The following is a 22,343-nucleotide window of genomic DNA, read 5'->3' as shown; positions in this document are numbered from 1 at the left end:
TGCTGCCACTACCTAGAAAGTAGAAACCCAGATTTCAGCCAAGGCCAGATGTTAGATGTGTAGATGTGCCCTTTCCCGCAGGTGTAAACCTGCTGAGAATGAATGGGTAGGTGTGTACTGTAGTTCCTGTGTTTAGGGACATTTACCTTTGCCTACAAAGCACAGCCACATATTTCTGTGACAGGAGGATTTGTCTTGTCTCCCCACATTTAAGAATAACCCTTGCTGGCTGGTTCCAGCTGGACACAGGAATGCTGTGCAGTTTCTAGCTGTGGCATTCACATAGCCCTTACCTCTGATAACAGGGAGCGAGGGAGAGTCTGGGCTGATAGGACCTCATGGGTTGGTTTACATCAATATCACTTACTCGACCTCACTATAACTTTTTGCAGTTCTTGTACAGGAGGCAATATAGAAACACAGACATTCATCCACTCCCTCTTTTCTCTTTTCCAGAAATGCCTCACTTCATCTTTAAGAAGTAAAAACAGCAAGAGGCAAAAAAAAGACACTGCTCTGTTGCAACATCAAGCCAGCGTAAGCAGTGACAGCACCCACATGAAATATTTTACCATTAATGGCTCCAATAGAAATCCTTCTGGATGATCTATGGAAGCCCTGCAATCAGTAATACTCCAAGCTTTGCTCAGCCCCATTTCAAAATGATGGTTCTCTGATGAGAGGGGAGTTGCCCTCACTTGTACCATCAAATTTAGAAATCCATTTAAGTCCTTTTGATGTTATTTGAATGATCACTTCTGGTAGGTTATAAAAAAAATGCAGCTAAGCCACATTTGTTTTTTCTGTGATGTTTGGAAAGTGTAAACACTTAAATCATTAACCAAGTGCATATCATTCATATTCACCATACCTTTTAAAAGCATACTTAGCATACCACTGAGAAAGATTACTCTGCTGACAGAAATCAAGTGTCTGGATTAATTTAAAGGAGTGCATTTCACAATCCATCATTCCAGAATAGGAGAACAAGGAACTGCTCAGTTAAATTAAATGGTGAGCTACTCTGGAACAAATTAAAGGAAATTCATCTCTGCACCATGTCTAGTCCAGACGTGTAATTCAGGGCTGATGATATTAAAAGCCAAGCAGTCTAGCTGGGTTTCATGAAGACTGAATCATTTTACAACTAATATTTATTTGCACTCTTGCACAACATGAGAAGCAGCAGGATTTGTGGCTTGTAAGATGAGCTTCAGGCCAGCTCTACTCAAGGACTTTTTGAAGGAGAACAGGTGTGGAAAATCAGCCTGAGAATGGTGGGGCAGAAGCAAAGCCCTCCCGAGCCAAGTGTGCAGCAGAGAGGATGCTCCCTGCTCCCACCACAGTGTGTTTGAGCCCGCAGCAGGGCCTTCCCACAGCAGGTCACTTCAGGGACACTCCCAGGACACTTTAGGGACACCATCACTGCATTTGGTCCATGTGGGTCAGCAAAAGGTTTAATGGCAGAGCAAGACCTCAGCCTGTGGGAAGCATTACAGAAATCCTCAAGGCATAAAGCTCCCTTTTCCAGGCAGGGCAGGCACTGGAAGGAGAGAGAAGTTGTCCCTGTGGACTGGAGCTCAAAGGAAACCTGCAGAAGAGCCAGCAGTGCTGCTCTGGCTTCTCTCACTGCAGACCCAGGTTGTGTAACTCTTCTCCACAGAAATGCATGCCTACAGGCAGGTGTGCCTGGGAGAGGCTGTGTCTCTAAGCTGAGAAGTCAGGCTGTGAGTCAGACCTCCTACAGCCTTGCAACCATGAAGTAACAGCCACAAGCTATGACCTGAAGCTTGTCCTGGTGCTGCCATTAGCAAACATGCCAAGTGGATTTCATCTTTGGAAGCAAGAGCATATTCCTCTCTCTGTGTCCAACCCTAGCTCGTAAATCTCACACAATAATCAGCTTGAGAGTTAATATTGCCATAAATTCTGGTTTCCAAAGTGCTGTGCTTCTCCACAGCAAAAAAGGCATCTCGGTTCCCCAGGTTCTACCTGCACACTCCAGAAAGGACCAAAATAGAGGGGAAGGTGTTTCTCTGAAGAGCTTTGCAGAATGGGAGAAGGCAGAGTGAGAAAGGAGATGTGCACAAGGTCACACAGTGGGTGAATGAATGGGCAAAGCCAAATACAAACCCCCTTACAGGACCTCACCCCTCCCCTGCCACAAATTGTCTTTTCCAAAATCAGGAAAAAACCCAGCATGGGAGATCATTTCCATCATCTTAGCGTGATTAATCCTTATCTGCTGTAACTGCTGAAATACCAACCATTTGTTTTTATACATTTGGCAAAACACCTTTTCCCTTTATTGCCTTGGCCAAAATCAGCCCAATTTTTCAGGTTGATTGGGCGTTTGGCAGTAATGCTCCTAAATGGCCCTGCTGCTGTAGGATGGCCGAGCACTGGCACAGGGAGATTTATAGCAGTGAGCCCCAGGTAAGGATGCTCCATTTTCCCGCAGACTGATTAGCACTGTCTATTCCAGTGATTTAAGTGTTTTCTCAAAGAACACATTTGAAGAGCTGAAATGGATACACACTGTCAGCTCCTGGCAGTTTAAGTGCAAACAGCTGCCCTGAAAGCTCTGTGCAGCACCACAAAGAGATGAGCCTCTATGAAAGCTAGTCAATCAAAGGAGATAAATCTTTGTGTCAGTTCCAATTATTGAGATACTCCAGTTAACTCAGGGAATCATAGACATTAGACTGCCTTTAAATGCCCACGTGGTTGGGACTATACCATTGCTCCTGGGAGGCAATTTCACTGTCTGACAGATCAAGAGGCTTTTCTCAGCTAGTTAATTCCAATTAAGTTTTTCCTCTCAATTTCACCCTCCTATCCATTATCCTCAGTCAGGTACCCTTCACAATTCCTTTCCTGCCATGCTGCTCATGCTGAGAGTCCTGGAAATGGTGACATTATTACAAGTACCTGGTGATGACACCCATGAGGCCTCCCAGTGCTGTAGCTTCAGAGCAAAGATGATTTCTGTCTTAAGGAGCTTCTTCCAGCTGCTACAGCCTTTAAATAAAGCTCTACACTTCAATTTAGGTACACCAGTAACCTCCCCCCCCTTGTGTTCTGCCTCTTGTCCTCAATGAGCTTTGTTTCTTCTGGCTCCCCTGACTTCAGGCAGCAATCAAAGTGTAAAGATGTGTTTAGATGGTGAAACTCTAGGAAAGAGCTGCTGCTGCAGAATTACCTCCTGATATTTTTCTAGGAGTCCACAAGCCCCAGTGTCCTGGAAGATGTTGTGAGAATAGATAACACAACACGAAAGGTTATACTGCTGTGTCATGAACTTTATATAAAGCAAAATCACAGGGGATTCCACTAAATAACTCCTTTCCTTGCTCCTCCAAAAAGCAATGGGAATGGCTGCACGCTGCAAAGCAGATGGGATTCATTGGTGTCTTATCTCTGATATCAAAATGGGCTGGTCACACAGCTCCCCTCAACCACATTGCTGCCTCTCTCACACGCTCAGGAAGACAAATGGAATTAAACAATCTGTAAACATATTCCTCCAGCTCAGGAAGGTCAAGGGGTTTGCAAGTTTATTTCAAGAAACAAGAGGAATTTAGCCCTTTATTCAGCACAGCAGAGAGCATCAAAGGATGGCAAGCTCCTCTGAGGAAACAGGTCCCCTTATCAGAGGGCAGGGGTTCCAGGGATAAAGTGTGTGCACAGTCAGGTCAAGGTTGGAGCTCCAGCCTGGATTTACACCAGTGTAAAGGAAAGCACTACCCAGCCCAGTATTTACGTTATTCAGGCCAAGGAAAAAATGTAGTGGCAGCTGTGAACAGTTTAAATATCCAAACCCTGATGGGAGGACCTTCATTCAGGGGTTTGGTTTGTTATTGCAGCTGACTCTCTGCATCTCCTTTATCTTTCTTTTTTTTTTTTATTCCTTTCAGAGATGTTTGACCTGAAATGCAAAAGGATAACGTGGGTCAGGAGGAGTGTTTATTATGTATGAGTTATTTTTCTTTCATGTTAGCAAAATCCTTTTGTAAAAGTTGGCAGCAGTCCCTGTTACAGCTAAATTTTGGACCCATGGGTGATCTGGAATTTAACATTATTTATGTCTCAGCATAAAAAAAGCAGTGGAAAGGAAGCAAATTCAAAGAAAATAATCAGAGCACAGCTGAGGTCTGTAGCTTTACTTATTTAAACCATTCAAGTCTATCACTGCCCTTGCAACTATTTCAGGGGGTTGAGGCTTGCTGGGTAGAAGCTGGAGGATTTGTAGAAATCACATTATTAGGTGTTCTGACACAACCTGCTCTCAGGACCAACACACTGATGGCAGTGCAGAGTTGTTGCAGTTTAAATCCTTTGCACCATAGGTACAGAGAGGAGCACCACGTGGGGAGCAAATCCTGCTGCTGCCACCACTGAGGTCCCACTCCAACCCCTGTCCCCCAGCCCCTGGATTTTCACTGGGTTGGGGTGACAGGCAGCCAGACCTGCAGTCCTCACTCCTCTGCCTGGTATGTGGCTCCTCAGCAATTCACCCCCTAACTCCAGGGAGCTGTTTGTATCTTAAGAGTAACTGCTGAGTATGAACAAGAGCTGAAGTTCAGCCCTAGGCCGCCAGTGCTGTCCAGGCTGGGGTCATTGCAGGGAAGATCACTCCTGGAGGGTGGGGTTGCAAAGAACATTTTTAGGAAGGGGTTATTTTTGTGTGCTTATTCCCAGAATGGTCCCAGGGTAAACCCGCACTGGCTGATTTTCCAAGCCTCATTTACTCTCAATCAACACACACAGAGGCACAAGTTCTTAAAATACTCAGAAAACAGGTTTGCTCCTTGTCCACGCTGTTTCACAGCAATCTTCAACAAAGTTAAAGGAAAAACCACAATTGCTCCTTATACAAACATGCACAAAAGAAAACACTCTCAAAAACCTTGCACCATCACGGTCAGGGGTCAACCCCAGTGACAGGATAAGCTCTGTCCACACTTCTCCCTTGGCCACTCATTCTTCCAGCACAGCTCTCTGCAAACAGACCCCATTCCCTGATTGCACAGCTCACTCCTCCAGCTCACAGAACATACAGGGTGCTAGAAAGCACCACAAAGCCCCTCCAAAACGTCCCCAGGTATCTAGGGGCTGCTCAGGTTGAGGTTGAGAAGAGCTATCTAAGTTTGGAGGAAGAACGCCTTTAAACGCACAACAGTTTTCACTTTGAGTCGTCCTCCCCCTCCAGCAGGAGCAGACATTAAATATGTGCATACTTAGTGCTCTGCAAGCTCCACAGCCATCGGGTTGGATCAGCAAGGGGAGCTTGCCTGAGAAATTCAGGTGTCTGTGGAATGTCAGACCCTGCAGGTACAGCCAGGGTGACATTTTCAGAAGTAGCTACATCTCTTAGACTCTTCAAGCTCCATTGAAACTCGCTTGAGGTGAATTTGAATGGAACTTAGGCCCCCAGATCTCTTTTGTATTTTAAGTTGGTTTCTATCTCTAAATTTTGCAATAAATAACGAGCAGACTCTGCTTGGAAAGTTGGGAGCAGAGCAGGAGTTTGGATAGCACGATCATGAGCGTAAATGAGCACAATTCCTTTGAATATTGAAAGTGTATTTAACGTGGTGCCCAAGGTCACACAGCAAATCAATGGGCAAAACTGAATCAAAGCCCTGAGGGCATATTACTTACAATCAGATGCAGGAGTAATTGAGCAACTGCACAGACTTAAAAGCAGCATTACATCAACTTAACATATGGCTGGAAAGGGGCTTGGGGAGGTTCAGTGGTTTGCTGCAGGGGAGAGAGAGTCAAGAGCAGGGCTGACATTAGATTTGAACAGATAATATCATTGCACAGGTAACCTGGCACTGGGAACTCTGCTACTATTTATACTCCATAAAACTTCTGATTTTAGTGCCATAGTTTTCAGCATCCACTGCTGGGAACACTAGGAGTCCCCCGCTTGAAGGACAAATCTTGCTGACTTTTGGCACTATGTTGGGAGAATCCAGGATGACAGATGGCCAGTGACTTGGCTCTGGTGCCTGGCACAACACTGCTGGGTGGGTATGTCCCTGTGCCTGGCAGTGAGAACATGCCCCTTGGCTGCTGAGCTCCAACACGAGCTGCTGGCCCAGCAGTGTGATTACCAGCCCTACCTGGCAGCCACTTGCCTCTCATTTCAACTGTCAAAATTATATTTATGCCTGTGCAGTGTTTCCTGTTTCCTAATTTGGATGGTTCCCTCAGTCATTTTTCCACTAAAATGCTCAAGCATTTTTTTTGAAAATATCTAAACAGGAAGAGACCTGACCTCTCCTCCCTGAACATCGTGTGCTCCCTTCTCCTGGCAGCAGCAGATCCCTCCTGTGCCAGCTGCTGTGGCGACTCCAGGACAAGCTGAGGGTGGATCCCACACCTTGGGACTGCACGTGGGCTCTGCTTCTGTGTATGGGTTGTCCTGAAATGCTCAGCAGTCTTGGGATCCCAGTCAAAGTCCTGACTCTTCACACCCCCTCATTCCAGCTCTCTGCCCTGCCTGAGCATGTAGGTGTATCCCAGGTTCTGGCTGGCTGGTTGTGGAGATCTCCATCAAGGGAAAAATGCCCATTAATTCAACTGGTCTGATGTTGAGCCAGACACTTAATTCAGGCAGACACTGGCCAGCTCCTCTCCTGTGCACTTTCACTGGGCACAGAATGGTTTAGGGGCTTGTTCCCATTTGGAGACCTGCTGGCTGTGGGGCATCCATCATCCCTGCCTCCTCATCGGGGAAGGGGCAGCTCTGAAGCAGAGCCATCACAATCCCTGCCATCCAACTGCTTCCAGCAAAGGCCCCAAGGAGGAATTTCTCTTTCCCTGAGCTGGACAAGCTCTACACCCCAGGAGCCTGGTCAGTGATCACAGTCCCTCGCTGTCGAGATGCTGGATGCAGCAGGCACAGGAGCCCTGTAAGTTCTGTGTACACCCAGCCCAGCCCCAGCCCCACTGCAGGACCCACAGACACTCGTGGGGTGCCGGGGTGGGGGGCCCGAGGGCACTGCCCACCATCCAGCACTGCCCACTGCCCACTCCTCTCCTTGGAAGAGCAGTGCTGCCCTCAACAGGCACCGTGCACAGGGATTTGGATGGACAAACTCCCTCACACGTGGCTTTAAGATGTTAACGAGCTGGGCAGCTCCGAAGCAGAGCCTGGAGGCACCTTCCTTTCTGTGAGTAGCGCAGAGTCCCCCGGCACCAGCAGATCCCAGCTCTGGGGCACTGTGCTCAGCCACAGGGAATGCAGCACGAGTCTGTGCTGTGTTCCCAGCCAACATGGGAGCGGAATAAATAGGAAAAAGTTGCTTCTGCCTTCAGGACAGGGAGAAACTAAGGCACTGCACCTCCAGGATTATCCACATAGCCCTAGGGAAGGAACAAAGAAGTGCTGAAGGCTCTGTCAAACCCTCTGGCTGTGAGGATGTTTGGCTGTGGGACAGCAAGGTACCACCCCTGCAGCCCCACTGCTGGGTCTTCCCCAGAACTGGGCTATCAGCCACACAGCTCTTCAGCGTGCCCTGGGCTTTCTTTGGGGAAGTCTAATGGCCAGGCTCCAAATGCAGCTCTTTGGCTTGTGCAAATCAAAACCTGACACACCTGAGGGTGACAGAACTGAACAGGAGGGAAAAAATCCCAGCAAGTGAAAGGAAACTCAGGGCCCTGCACGTGTCCATGCCTAGAGATTGCTCCTGCAGAGCTCTTGGGCAGCTGCCTCCCAGCCCACCCTTATCTGCACTCTCCCCCAAAGCCCTCATGTGTCTGGAGATCACATTCAATATATACAGAGTTACATATTTAACATAGTAGTGTGGGGACCTGCAGCAGTTTGGTCATGCTGCAGAAGTAATCCAAGATTGGTGATAACCACAGAAAATTAGATTTATGTCAATTTTTTTAACGTTGGGGTTTTCTTCAAAGAGTTGCTGTTCTAAGTGCCAGCACTATCCTACAGCAGTGAATCTGTCAGACAAAGCCATCCTCCCACATCACCCACACCTCCAGGAAGGAGAAGGTTCCTTCCTCACACTCAGGATGTCTTTGGGGCTCAGGCAGGTGGCCTCACCTGGCACTGGCTGCTTGGACCAAGAGCCAGGTTGTGGTGATGCTTTCACGCAATGTTGTGAGGCTACACCATCTCCCCAGAGCTGAAATTGGGCTACAGCCCCCCAGCACCGAAGGGTGGCCCTAAACCAGTAAACCCTTCCTCTCTAGAGGAGCACCCAGCTCTGCTGAAGCACCTTGAGCTGTGACAGCTATTGCAGGTGGTTGGGAACGACGGGGAGACTCAGCTCCTTCTCTGAGGAGAAAGCAGCACAGTATTTTGGGAGACTCCTAATATTAAGGCACAGTCACTGACTGTGACTAAGTAAGATTTGTAGATATTCTGGACTTGCGCCAAGGGGAGACAGGGAAAGGCAATCCCAGATAAAGCAGAACAATAATGTGTTATTGGTCAGGAAGATTCATGTGGTGAAAATTAATAGCAGCGGGTGGCTTGCAGCAATACCCCATCCATCTTGTCTGTGGCAGAGAGAGTACACTGCTCGGTGTACGGGCAGCACAGTGTCAGACAGCCAGGTCACAAGCTCTGATTTAGAGTGCTCTGGGTTCTGTGGATACAGGCAGTGGATCCCCTCCCAGTACATGGCCCTGCCCCCCCTCACCACGTGCCTGCATCACCCAACATCCCTGCATGCAGGGAGGGAGCCTCTCCAGGCTGGACCAGTGCCCAGAGCACAAGATGCCTGCTCAGGCTGGGCACATCCTGACCTCAAGATCAGCAATGCCACTGAATGCAAGGAAAGAATCCCGCTGGAGCCAGATAACACCTGGTTGTGCCAGTTGGTGAAGCCATGCTCGTTTTTGGTGGAAAATGTAGGCAGCACAGTGATGCCATCACTAATTCAACAGCTACTCTTCCCCAGGAGCTGCCTGGGTGCAGGGCAGGTGGCCTCACCAGTCTGGGTCTGTACATAAATCAAACAGGAGGTTGTAAATCTGTCATTCCTTTAGTTATTTAGCAAATGCACCACACCCTAATCTGCTCCTAGTCTTTTAACAATATACAATATACAATTTTTACAGAGCTGTAACAAGTTCAGAAGATGACTTGCCTATCTCATCACCAACATACCCAGAGCTGACCATGTACATATTCTACCACTGCCCAGCACAAAGCTCAAAGAGAAAGCACACAAAATTAATGTTCCCTGTGCTGCTGAGCTGATTAAAGATTCAGCTCGGATGGGAGAGGAAGTGCAGGGTCTGGCATGGTTTCCTGTGTGCCTATAAATAGCCATTTGGGATGGTTTAGGCAGAGGTCAGCTCCACACAGCTGTATGAGTGCTGGCTTCTGTTCCCCTCGTGCTGGCGGGAACGGGACCGATGGCAAAACTTGTCCCCCTTGGAGCAAAAGCTTTGAGACACACAGAGTGTGCTCCTGGCAGAGTACCCTCTGCTAACGAGGGTGTGACACTGCTGCACCGGGAGCAGGACCACTGGACACCTGCCAGGGCAGGGGCCCAGTGAGGTTCACCCCCGTGGGCTGGCACCAGGTGAACTTCTCCAGTCACCTATTGGTCTCTCAGGCTTTGCTGAATGACACATGAAAGACAGCAATGTCTCCAAACTGCTCTGAAGGACAAGAACAGGCATAAAGATGCTATTTATGTGCTCCAGTCCAACGGAGGGATTTTAGGGAGCAGCGTTGCCCCACTCTGGGTGGGTTGGTTGGGGGTCCCCAGTGCCAGTGGCACTCCTGGTTCCTGCAAACCCAAGCACACTGTGACATCTAGTGGCAAGTTACCCAAGAGCCCAGGGAAAGCTGTGTCTGACAGGTTTTTCCCACAGCCCCTGGACAGCCAGCCCAGCTGGATCTGTTTTATTACGTGCTCTCCAGGTGCCTCTGTATGCATAAATATGTATTTACGTGTCACAGTCAGAATGACAGCTGGTGTTGCTTAGGCCAAGGTATGCTGGTGACAGGAACAGTATATCCACCTTGGCAGACAGCTCTCATCTTCCTTGCTCTAGGTAGGACAGGTTCTGGACAGGTCCTGTCCTCTTCCCATCCCAGGTAGCCACTGAGTGCACTGCTCTGCCAGCATCACCTCCAGAGCCGTGGCTGCAGCTGCCCCGTGGCACAGGAGCTAGAAGGGGTTGGATACAAGCTTGGCCATATGTGACATGGCTTTCCACCCTGTCCCCCAGCAGTGACCAGTGCTGGTGTCTGACCAGCTCAGGTGGCCTTGCCAACATGTCCCAGAAGCCAGGGGCACACAGCCTTTATACAGCCAGAGAGGTGGAGCAGCAGCCATGGCACCATGTAGCCTTATTGCACATTCACCTCCACCTCCTCCCCATGCTTTGGCAAGGCTTATTTAATATTTCACTGGTTTTTTTTCAGACTCTGTTCGATTTCATGCACCACCATCAATGGCATATTGCATATTAGCTTGAATAAGGATACAGAAATTAAATCAATAGGCTTTTTCTAACAAATAGAAAGGCCCCATCATGTACATCTGGGCAGCATGAGTCAGGATGTCATCTGATTACTGGCTGCTTTGTGAAAGAAGAGGGGGAAGGAACAGACACTAAATATGAGGAGTAAAACTGAGGAAAAAAAGGTCAAATTTCAAGAGGATCCTCCTTCAGAGCTGGGCAGGAAAGTGGGAAGCTGCTGTGCAGCACATGAGCACCAGCCTCTTCACACAAGTGCCCTCTGTGCACCCACCACAGACCTGTGCCCTAAAAACTCTCTACTCCTGCCCCAAACCTGGAGAATGATGGAAACAGCAGTAAGGTCTGCAGTGTCAGAGCCCCAGGAAGCTGAAACCAGGGTGGGCAGCACCAATCCTGCTTCAGGTGCTTAAGGTCCCTGAACCAGACTGAGACCCACAAGTGGTGCCCAGGCTTCAAGTGCCAGAAGACCTCAGGCACCACAGTAAAACTTTCTGAGTTGTCAAAAGGGCCTCTCTTTTCTGTTTGTCTTTCATAAATCTTTGTTTAATGCATAAATGGTTACTTATTCTATATGATGTATTCACTAGAGAAGCCAAGTTCCCTTCCCACACAAACATTCCTTCCAACAGCTCCAGGTCCTGCCTTTTCCCAGGAGCATTGAGGAAAGCGGGATGAGATGGAGGAGGGATGGGTACAGCAGGCATTGCATGTGCTCAGCCCCTGTTGCACAAGGCTTGCTGGACCAGTTTTTGGCAGGTGTCAGATTTTTTGGAGGGTCAGGTTTTTGGTAGGTGTCAGCTAGACATTAACCCTGGAAGTGTTCCTAAACAGTGAACTTCAGAGGCTGAAACAGCAAATTTATAGCAAAAAGAACAGCATGAAAACATTTCCAGAACCACCTCCCCATTCCCTGATAGCTCTCTAACCACAGAATGAGTGCTGGGGATGGGGGGTACCCCTGCTCAGAGCCAGAAGTGCTGACCCAGCAGAACCCCAGCTCTGCACACCCCCAAAGGTACAGCTGGGACCTGGGTGGCCCTGCTGCCCACCTCAGGCAGGGTTTCATGCTGGGCACTCTTACTGGCTTTTCCAGCAGCTCTCACCAGGGAATGCAGTGCACAGGAGAGCAGGAGGATGGTGGTTTCTCCCTGCCCAGCGTCCCTGTGGCACAGCAGCCACGGGTGAGGAGGGTCCTTCCCTGTGGCTGGGCATGGTATGGCCAGAGGCTTGGCCCCTCCTGCCCTCCAGGCAGCACCCTCTGGGTCACTTCCCACAGTATTCACTGTATCAGCACTCCGTATCTTATGGAATATCTGGCAACGCAACCCATTCTCATCTTATGACTCAGCTTATATCAACTAATTATTCATTTCTGAAACACAGTTTTCTACCTTCAAAAATTACACCTTTTCCACCACCTGGAGGACCCGTGTGGACCAACAGATGGATGCTCAGCCCTGGCCTCAAAGGCAGCAAACTAATTGTGTTTCTTCTCAGCTCTCGTGCTCGGCACATCGCCAGGGTGATGCAGAGCAATGAGAAACAAATTGACTCGAAACTTGGCTGGAGAGCATCAGCAAACAGAGGGCTGAAAACTCAGCTTGATTTATTTTATAGAAAGGCAAAGGACAAGAAATGCAGTGCTATTCCCAGTTGTGGCCCTGGCAAACAGTCCTCCAAGCTCATGTGAGAGCAGAGCTGCTGGCCAGGCTGGGCAGCCACAGCCCCGGTGTCCGTCTGTCAGGGGAGTGTTGCTGGGAAGGGACAACATGACACTAATTCCTTCTCTGAAAACCGTAACACTTCCCTCTCCTGCCCTGAGAATACAAAGTGTTGTACATGAAACATTAAAATAAAGGCCACCATCTGACACACAGACGCTTAATGCCCTCCTGCAGAGCTGTCGGGGTTGCTGTAGGATGTTTTCGGTGTTACAGAGCAAGCCTTCAGCAAAGGTGGGAGCTGGGGCTGGCTCAGCTGATGGCAGGAGCAATGCCAGGACTGCCACAGCATGGGGCACTGGCTCCCATGGGCTGGGGGTGCTGCTGGGGGGCTCCAGCCCTTCCAAAAGGACCAGGGCACAGCAGGAGTGAGGCAAGAGAGCAACTGTGGGGTTGAACCAGCTGAGACATCAACCACCCCAGGGAACACGGGTAGGACCTGGGAGCACAGAGCCTGGAAGAGCACAGAAGCCTGGAGCAGCACCCTCTGCAGCCCCTGCTCATGCTGGGTGTCAGTCAGCACTGCTGCAGGCTCAGGCACCCGCCCCAAAGGCCCCCTCTCCCCTTCATTCTTCCCAGAAAACAGATCACTTTTGCTATCACTTTTCCGGAAAACAAGGGCGACTTCTCCTCCAACGCTGATGTTTTCCCAAGGGCTGACGTGCTGTTCCCACTGACAGCACTGCTGCTGCTTTCCCAGCTCTGCCACCCCGCTCTGTCCCCGTGGGAAAGCCTTCCCCTGCCCTGGTTGTGCACACACCAGAAGATTGAGACTCCCATGGGAGCACTGAAGGTCCTGGCGATCCCTGGGAGGCAGCAGGGCTGGAGCCAGTTGGGTGGCAGCAGCACGGGGGGCTGCTCCCCTCGAGAGGAGAAACCTTTGCCAGCCAGGGACCTTCTGCTGTGCTGCCTCCCCACAGGGAGAGCTGTGCTGTGCCACTGAGTGCCCGCTGTGGGACTTGTAGGTGCTGAAGTGTTACATCACTACGTTTCTAATAACTACTTTTTTTGTTTCCTAAGTCCTAAACAAAATCTATCACTGCAAAACTTTCTGTTTTCTGTTAAATGAGCCCAAACAGAAGCAGCACATCCCAGGAGGGAACAGCCAGACCCACACCTTTGCCGCTCCCATCTCCCAAAACAGCTCATGCCTCGTTTTCTGGTTAATAGCATTATAGCTTAATTTCTGGTTTAAAAAACTTAAAGAAACAGAGTAACCAAGGAAAAAAAATAAACCTCCTGCTCCTACCTTCCATGGGGAGAGTGAACTGCAGCAGATCACTGTCCTGGGCAGAAGTTATTCCTGTGTCCCTTCAAGCGAGCAAGTCCTGCCTGGGGCGACTGAACTCCAACCCCATCTGCTCGGCTTTAAGCAGGACAGCCAAGATCCCACCCAGGACGGGGTGGAGAATCCTCCCTGGGAAAGAGCAGCTCGGTCACAGCTCCCTCCAGCCGCCCTGCACATCTCGGCGGGGCTCTGACAGGCCGTTTCCTCTCTCTCCCCCTCGGTATTCAGCAGCAGCCCCTTCGACTGCCATCTCACATCAGCATCTGCAACTGAGTTTGCGACAGGGGTGGCGTTTGGCAGTGCCAAAGGTGTAGGTGGCATGGGTCCCAGCAAGGAATACTGGCAGGAGGAGTGCGGGATACACACAGTTGGAATCAGCTGCAGATGGAGGCGAACGGGACACGCAGAGGTACTCGAAGCACTGCAGTTACATCAGTGAGAAATCCTCGATCAACTGGAGCACGGCCCAGCAGAGTGAGCTCAGTGCAAAGCAGGCTCCAGAGTGCTACAGTGAGGACACCACCCTGACACTCTGCTCCAGGTTTGCCAGAGGCGATGGGAAAAACATGCCAAATCCAGTGCTTTTACACCAAAACCCTGTTGCACTGAAACTCTTTACAGAGCAAAGGTTATTTTCTTTAAAACAATCTCTCTATGGAATCTGTTCTGTCTGAATGAGAGGCAGCTGATCGTGGTTTGAATTTCCCTCTCAGTGAACAGTGCTAGGGTGGGGTGACTGGCCACTGTCACACCTGGTGACAAATAGCTGCAGTGCCCACCTTCATGCCAGCTCACCTGAGTGCTGTGGGGTTTGGGGTTCCCTTGGGTTTTCAGGCAGGTGGAGACTGGAGGATGCTAGTGACATATTTGGGTTTAATGTGTTTATTGCCTATCATGTGCATTTATTCAGCTCTGGACCTATTCCCTCTTCATTTGAGAGTGAACTGCCCACACCAGGCAGCTCCCATAGACCAGGGAGAGCAGCCAAGTCCTGGCTCCCACCTCTACAGCTGTCACAGGGGACATTTAAATTTACAGTAGAGTGGAGAGATACAGAAAGCAAGATAAGGTACAACAGCAGAGACCACAGCCATCATTGCATCATTGCTATGAGACCAGTGCTGTCCCCGGCCTCTGTTTGCAGCCACTCACAGCACACAGTGGGTGCCTGAGCTCAGTGCTGATTAACTCTGTGCCACACTGTCTCACACCAGGTAACAAGGTTAAGCACTGATGAAGGAAAATCCAAAAATATTCCAGGTCCTAATGCCTGCCAGAAATACATAGCAAACTGAGATACCTCCTGATGAGGTTTTTTGTTGGAATATGTTTCTGTGTCAGTTTTGGTGGGAGACATCCTGACTCAGGTTCTGGTCACTCTGAGCAGGGTGTGGTTGGGAAAGTCACACACCTTAACGAGGTACACCGGTGTGGGGAGAGCAGAAATGTGCTTTTGATGCCTTCTGAAATAGGATGTCTGAAGGAACAGTCTTTTCTAACTTCCTTTCCCCCAGGAAATGGAGACACAAGCCTCACCCAGGGCACCCTCAGAAAAAGGGCCCAGCAGGTGATGTTACCCCTGGCTGACTGGGGTGGCAGTGCCTGGAGAGGCCAGCACTCTGCAGGACACTGGTCCCTGCACCACCAAACCCAGCACATGCAGTCCTACAGAAAAGACAAAAATTACTCTTCAAAAGAGGAGCACAAAGCCCTGGGGCTTTCCAAGTCACATCTCCTGCACTCTCACACCAGGAACACTAACCCAAGGAGACTTGGCACTCCTGGCTCACCAGGGCCAGGGCAGCAGGACACCAGTGCTGTGGCTGATGTGCTGCCTCTCTCCCAGCCAGCCCCACGTGTGCAGAGCCGGGGGAACCATCCCGTGGCTCCGTGCCTCCATGTGACGCCTGCTCCCTGGAGGCTGCCTGACCCCGGCTTCCTTCCCAGCCTCTCTGAACTCCCGGGCCCTCAGAGGAGCAGCACCACGGTATTTTTAGCCTGTTTACAAAGACAGAGCAGTACATTTGTGCGTGGCTTGCAGTGAGGGAGCACAAGCTCTGTAGTGAGCGGGTCAGCTGGCAGCCACCTGGGCAGCAGCACAGAGGTGGCTTGCCAGGGCACATGATGGCATCAGAGATGGAGGGAGAACCAGAAAAGGCACCAGGAGAACATAACAATTTTTTTTCCCTTTAATAAGCATTTAATAAACTTCCTTTAATAAAAATTTAATAAATTTTGAAGCCCTTCTTCTGGGGCTTCTCCAACTGCTGAGTTTCAGCATCCCTCCAGCTGGCAACCCAGTGTGGGAGCACTGCAGGCTCCTGCTGGTCCCCTCTGTCATTGCTGGAGACCATGACGCCAGAAGGAACCATGGGGATCCAGCAGCTGGATCTTTTACATGGTCTCCAGTGGAAGCATTATCCATCTTACCAGTTTCTTTCCTGAACTGTGATCTCTGGGCTAAGCACAGCAGGCCAGAAGTAATGGCACCACATGCTGTTGCAGAAGTAGCCAACCTTCTTCAGATCCTCCATGAAGTCACCTGGAGCTGGTGCTCACAAGTGACCTTTTGGTGGTAGCTATACAAATTTTCATATTCTAACCTCTTTCTTTACTCCTTCTTTCTTCTCTTAATCTCTTTCTTTCTTTCTTTACTCTTTCCTCTTTCCTTAATTTCTTGTGGGTAACTTGTGCTTTCACTAAGTTGTGGGGCAGTGTTTGCTGAGTGCTTTGTGAAATGCTTCTCTTGGTTGGTTGTTACTCCTCTGAACCTTTCCCAAAATGCTCATTTTCTCACTAAATTAAAAGAAATGTCTTGGGAAAAAGTGTGTAGCTTTTTCTCTTTGCACGAATTCAAGGTATTAAAGACCCACAGGCTTTGCAAGAGTTTGTGTGGGTGAACTCTTGGAGTCTTAAATATAAGTAAACTGCCTGAGCAAGGTGTGGCTTAGACCTGGGGCTTTACACCATATCCTCACACCTTTAATACTTTTCAACTGGAGCAGTATTGTCAGGTTTTTTTTTTCACCTGGCCAGTGATGGGTAGATAGAGGACACCAGGGAGGTGCCTGCTGGCCTGGTTCAGTGGGAGTGCCCTGAAGTGTGTGCTGTAACACCAATAAATTCTGTCTGCCCTTCTGCCAATGTTTAGGAGTTGGTGGCATTTTGCTCAGTTAGCAGGTTTTGGTGTGGACAACAATACAAACCTTCACCAAACCTTCAGCCCTGTTACACCTGCCCATGTTGGAAGGGGCAGGGGCTGTGCATGGCTGAGCTCTGCCTGATGCTCATCACACTCCCCTGCTGCTCTGCCCTCAGACCCTGAGCCTCTCCTTAAAGCCAGGGGAGGTGTCTCCAGGCTTCCAGCTGGGACACATCAGTCCTGCTGCATGTGGAGCCAGGACAAGGCTCAGCCCTGGTAGCCATCACTTGTTCTTCCTCACAGAACCTGGGGCAAGCCAAGAAGCAGCTGTATTACAGCTCTGACACCTGGTGCAGGGTAGCAAATTCTACCAACAGCTCTGTCCCTTGTATTTATGAAAAACATTTACGAAAAAATGCTTTCTCACAGCCCAGCACAACTCGTGTGCAACTGTGTGTTCTGGAAGGTCAGCCGGGGCAAAGTGAGTCCCACAAGATGTTCTGTTCCAAAGCAGGGCTTGGAGGAGCTGTGTGCTCAGACACCAGCCCAGCAGAGCCCAAACCATGGGCACCTCACACACACTGGCAGGGAAAGGGTGTCTGGGAAAGAGGCTTGAGCCAGCACAAGCCTCTGGTGATGACTGGAAAGGGGGGGAAATCCCAACCCATATGCAGCCAAACCACTCTACATTCCCTAAATAGTATGTCCAGAGGGCCTGGCCCTAGAGCTCTCACAGGGAGAGCTGGGCAGGTCAGAAGTGCTGGTGCTGTGCCAAGAGGAGCAGGAGCAGTGTGGGCTCGGCCCAGGGGGAGCATCTCGGTTGGACTGGCACAATGTGATTTGTTTCAAACAGCTCTGGCTTGTCACTCCCTCAAAAGCTCTCACATGGTTTATGTTATGTCCCAAAATAGACACAAATGGCTGAAAGCACAGCTCACTGCACAGTTCCTCCCCTCTCCAAGTGAGCCTGGACCTCAAGGTGCAATGGAGGGACAACAGGGCAAACACAGCTCTGTCCTTGGCATCCTCCCCCCCACCTCTTGCTGAGGGAACCCATGGCCATTCTTGCTGTAGCACCCCATGCCCTCCAAGGCTTTGAATGCTGGGGATGCAGCACTGGAAAAGGCTTACACAGATCCCCATCCCAGAGTGGTCTAATATCATTCTTGGGGCTTTATTTTCTTCTTCTCCTCTGCACTGTCTCAGAAATACAACAGAAGAGTTCCCTAATTTCTCTTTTGCAAACCCTTATCACAACATTGTTTTTAGAAGAGAACAGATGCAATAATATCAGGCAGAAGAAATGTATCTTTTACTCTACTGATTATGGCTGCTTTCTTGGTGTCACCTTCAATTTTAACACCATTACACAGAAGAACTAATAATATCTCAGGCGTGATTGAACTCAGTCACAATAACTCACAATGCCTTTGTTACTGTACAGAAAACAACAGAGTTACACTTTGAAGAATGTGTAACTTTGACAAAGCAAGGAGTTTGTCATGCCTAATTTCCCCCCACCTTTCTGTATTGCAAGTCTATCAAACACACTGTATTAAAAATCATTTTCTCCTCTGATGAATAACAGAACATATTTAATATCTACAGAAACCTCAGCTCCAACCCATCTCACCAACAACAGCACAGGTACCAGCACAGCCCTCAGGATGAAGGTCTGTGCTTCTGGTGTATGTGAGATGGCAGGAGGGAACAGTGTGGCCAAAGGAAGTGCCAGAACTGCTGTCATAAAAGGCTCAATAGAATTAAAATAACTTAAAGACCAGAGGTCCTGATACCCAAAAGCCCACTGGATTGCATTTGGAATAAGAGATGATCTCTTTGGGGTTTTAAAATAGCTGTAGCTTGGGTTTTTAAGCATTTATGAGTTCAATCAGAAGTATGCACTTCTTCATAGGGAACTATTAGAAGGGTTTCTATTTCTTAAAGTGTTATTTTCGAAAGTAAAAAATATTTTTATAAGCTATTTCTCTCAAGCTCTGTGTGTATGCGTGCATATATTTTCCAATTAATACCAGACCTACTGTTTTACAACTTCATTCTGGGAAACACAGAACTGTAACAGAGTCCTGAAGTCTGATCTCTGTGTTATGCTACTGCACCAGGAGCTTATGGCTTCCCAGTACCTGAGAACAGAGGGATAACATAAACCTTCCCAAGACAGCAGTGCCTCAACAATGAGCTCCTCCAAAGGCTCTCTGATGGTGCTGAGCCTTATTCATGCCATCTGGAAGAGCTGTATTTCAAGTTCTGGCTACTGTTTTCCAGAAGAAAGAGACCATCCACCTGGCAGAACTCTGTTCCTCAGTGACATGGATGCTCAACACTCCTCCTGACCAACACGTGATGAATCCCCTCTGCTTCCAGGGCACTGTAGTGCTGGTCCAGCATGCTGGACTCCACAACTGCCAGCAGTGGCTGGGTTTGGTGCTGCCCCTCAGCCCAGCACAAACACCTCGGTGCCTCCATGCCAGAGGCATGGCCAGACCACTCAAATTAAAGATGGGATTTTCAAAGCAGTTTGAGGGCCTTGGAGACCCCAAACCGTAGTTCTTCCACATAAATGCAATTCCCAGTGTCCTGTTCCTCCACTGAAAGTCCCCAGTTAATCTGACAGCCTCTTTGCTCCATCCTAGGGGAGGAGTGTGTGGTGCCTCACTAGAAGCGTCAATGAACTCGGGAACTGAAAAGTAACCTCAGCCCAGAGAGTAATTTGGTTCTTGTTTTGAAAGAGGAACAGGGATATTTACAATAACAGTCCAGCCCCTTGGCACCTCTGAAAAGTCTGCTTATTGCAAGAGAAGTGCCTGTGGGCTCTTGCCTCATTTTGAACACTCTCTTAGGGTTGGAGAGAGGGACTCCCCACTGGCCAGAGATCGGAGAGTCAAAATGCTGCTACAAAACCTCCCATCTCTGTGAGATGAGCACAAACCCCAGGTGGAAATAGCTGTGTGCACCCCACCAAGCTGAATAAAAGAAAAAGAATCTAGAAAGCCACTTTCAGTAACTGGAGCATTTATTACTCTTGCCCCACCTGAGATGCTGCCAAGTCCTTGCTGGAGACCACGTGCTGGAGAGAAGGACCAGCTCAGGCCCTTTGCCCATTGTGCACCTCAGGGACATGCAGAGCAGGGTCCCAGCTCAGCCCCACACCTGCCACCCCCCAGCCCATCATCATCCCCAGGGTCTGCTCTGCCCACCTCTGCACGTGCGAACACATGGCTGGGAAGCTCAGGGTGCAAGGCTTGTGGGAAGGTGGATGGACAGAGAGAGATATTATTTTTGACATCCTAGAAAGGCTTCCTGACTTACTATGTGGGTTTACGTTCACATGTTTCTGTAAACACGAAAAATGAAGCTTTAAAAGTCACTCAGGTGCCTTGAGAAGGGGCTGTTGGGCACTGCGTGGCTGACAGACACGGTCGTGTGTTTTAAAGTGTCTACAAAACTCCAGCTGAAGAAAGACTATAAAATCAAAATCTGTGTAAATCTGAATATTCACAGTTCTATATACAGATCATCAATTGAAAACACCCACCCAGTCCCACCAGTGTAAAAGCAGCCCGGGCAAAGCTCTAGTGGAACACACGACACAGCAGCATTAAAGGAGCGCACTTGCCAAAAAAGTAAAGGTATTTTCATTCCTTGATCAAGGCTGTAGCCCTGAAGCATGATTCACACCAGTACGGGATTAAAGCTGCCTTTGGACTGACCTGTGAGGCGTTTTTCCCTGGCTGTCCTCCAGAAGCCATCCCAGGCCCTGCTGGCAGAGCCCCCGGGGTGGTCGCTGAGGCATCGCCTCAGGCGGGGTCTCCCTTGCGCCGCCATCCTCACGGATCCAGCCTTCTGGAGGGGAACTGCAGCGCCTCAGGACCACAGCAAAGCCATTCTCCCAGCTTTCGCCTCTTGAACCCGACTGGAGAAGTTTCTGCACAGGAGAAGTCTGCAGGTAATTCCTGAACATCCCTCTGGCAGGAGCGGGAAGCAGAGCCCAGGGCAGCCGCCCCCACCGGGGTCCCAGCACGGAGCACAGCCCAGCGCCGAGCTTGGCTTTACCTCCTGTAAACACAGCTGTTCCCTGCGCGCAGAAGGATAAATAAGGAGCGAGGCCATGCACATCCCGGGAGCTCTGCACCTCTGCATTCCCAACCCGCTGTGTTAACCATCTGCTCAGCGGCTTCTCCCGCCTCCCAGAGCTCCCTGGCTCGTGGTCCGTGCAATGGGTCACATGCCTGCCACCTCCAGGACTGGAGATCTTTGTTATATTGGATGGGTTTTGTTGGGTTTTTGGTTTTGATTTATTTTGAACAGAGCAGCTTGGTCTAGAAGTGGAATAGGATGTTATTCCTGAGTTAGGGGATTTACCTGAGTGATGGTTTTGTGTGGATACCATTCAAACAGAAAAGACCTCCAGGACTTGGGTTAATCCATCACCTGAGGACCATCCTGCTCCAAAGGCACTTCTCTGCAGTCCACTCTCAAAGGAGCAACAGGGATGTAAAAAATCCTCTGCCACATACCCGTTCAGTTACACGCCTGGAAACAGTGCCCACAAAAGTATGTTCTTCCAAGAGCATGCTGGAATAAGTAGAGGCACATCTAACCATTAAATTTAGGTTTCCTCCCCATTTGGGATGCGAGAATGAAACACCTTTCCAATGGAAGCCACTGTGTATGTACAAAAAGCAAATACCTGGCATGTAGCTCAGCACTGATGGAGCTCCTTGGCAAAATCAGTCCTGGAAAAGCAAGGAAATTAATGGGGAGATGACTTAAATGGGAGGTGGCTATGGATGATGGCTGGTGTCACATACATCTCACACATCCACCACCTGTATTGCTGGCAGCAGGTTTGGGTTGGTATCTCCCAGGAATGAGGTTTGATGGTGTTTGCTGATGTGAGCTGAGCACACAGGAACACTTCCCAAGCTGCTCCAGCACGTGTGTCACTGACACACACACTCACCTGTCCCTCAGCTGGTCCTTCAAACCCCCACAGCTGGGTGCTGCTCACCAAGCACACAACTGCATCCAGGGGAGCTCTGAGAGCACCTAGGAACCTCCTCATGTTGTGGACTGATGCTGCAAGCCTGCGTCCTGATTAAGACAGCTTAATTAACGTCCCCCAGAGGAAGGAAATCCAAGGATGACAGGCACAGTGAGTGCTCTGAGCTGCGAGCTGCAGCACTGAGCATCCCCTCCTCAGAGCCCTGTGGCACTGGGACCTGCAGAGCAGGCTCTGTAGCTCTCAGCCACGTGTCATGCTTTTGATACCACAAACTGACATGCGGAGCTGATTTTTTGGCCCATGTTTCTAAGACACCTGAAGTCTTTATCATGATGAGGAGAAAGCACTAAGTATATGCTTCCATTACAAAAGGTTCTTTGTTTTTGGACAAATGCAATCCCCAGCTATCAGTGCAGGAGTATCCTGGCTGTTCCCCTCTCCTCCCTGACTGGGAAATGCTTGGAGCAGCAAGCTTGTCCTGTGCAGGGTGACACATCCCTGGCCACATTCAGGATGCATCATAGGGAATTAGCCCTCCACAGAGATGAGACTTGACATGAAGAAGGTATTTAGGTTTAAAAAAATGACATAAGTAGCCACCTAAAGCCCAAAAGCAGACACACAAATGGAAGAGGCTGTTTTCCATCCTGGTGTCCACTGAGCTGCATGGGGGGACACAGAGACACC

The 22,343-nt window shown here is 49.5% G+C and overlaps 1 protein-coding gene across 1 annotated transcript in view; it reads right to left on the bottom strand.

Moving 5' to 3' along the window:
* LOC113967189 (rho GTPase-activating protein 7-like) overlaps positions 1-13,526 on the bottom strand; it is a 44,751-nt gene extending 31,225 nt beyond the window's left edge. Inside the window, exon 1 of the mRNA XM_027682587.1 lies at positions 13,450-13,526. Within this exon, the coding sequence (XP_027538388.1) occupies positions 13,450-13,456 (7 nt within the window). The 5' untranslated portion in view covers positions 13,457-13,526. The remainder of the gene's footprint in view (positions 1-13,449) is intronic.
* Positions 13,527-22,343: the final 8,817 nt, after the last annotated feature.

The sequence above is a fragment of the Neopelma chrysocephalum genome, unplaced genomic scaffold, assembly GCF_003984885.1.
Source record: "Neopelma chrysocephalum unplaced genomic scaffold, ASM398488v2 Primary Assembly neopelma1_63, whole genome shotgun sequence".
Lineage (NCBI taxonomy): Eukaryota > Metazoa > Chordata > Aves > Passeriformes > Pipridae > Neopelma > Neopelma chrysocephalum.
The sequence above is the reverse complement of the archived record's forward strand: the minus strand, read 5'-3'. Positions and strand labels throughout refer to the sequence as shown.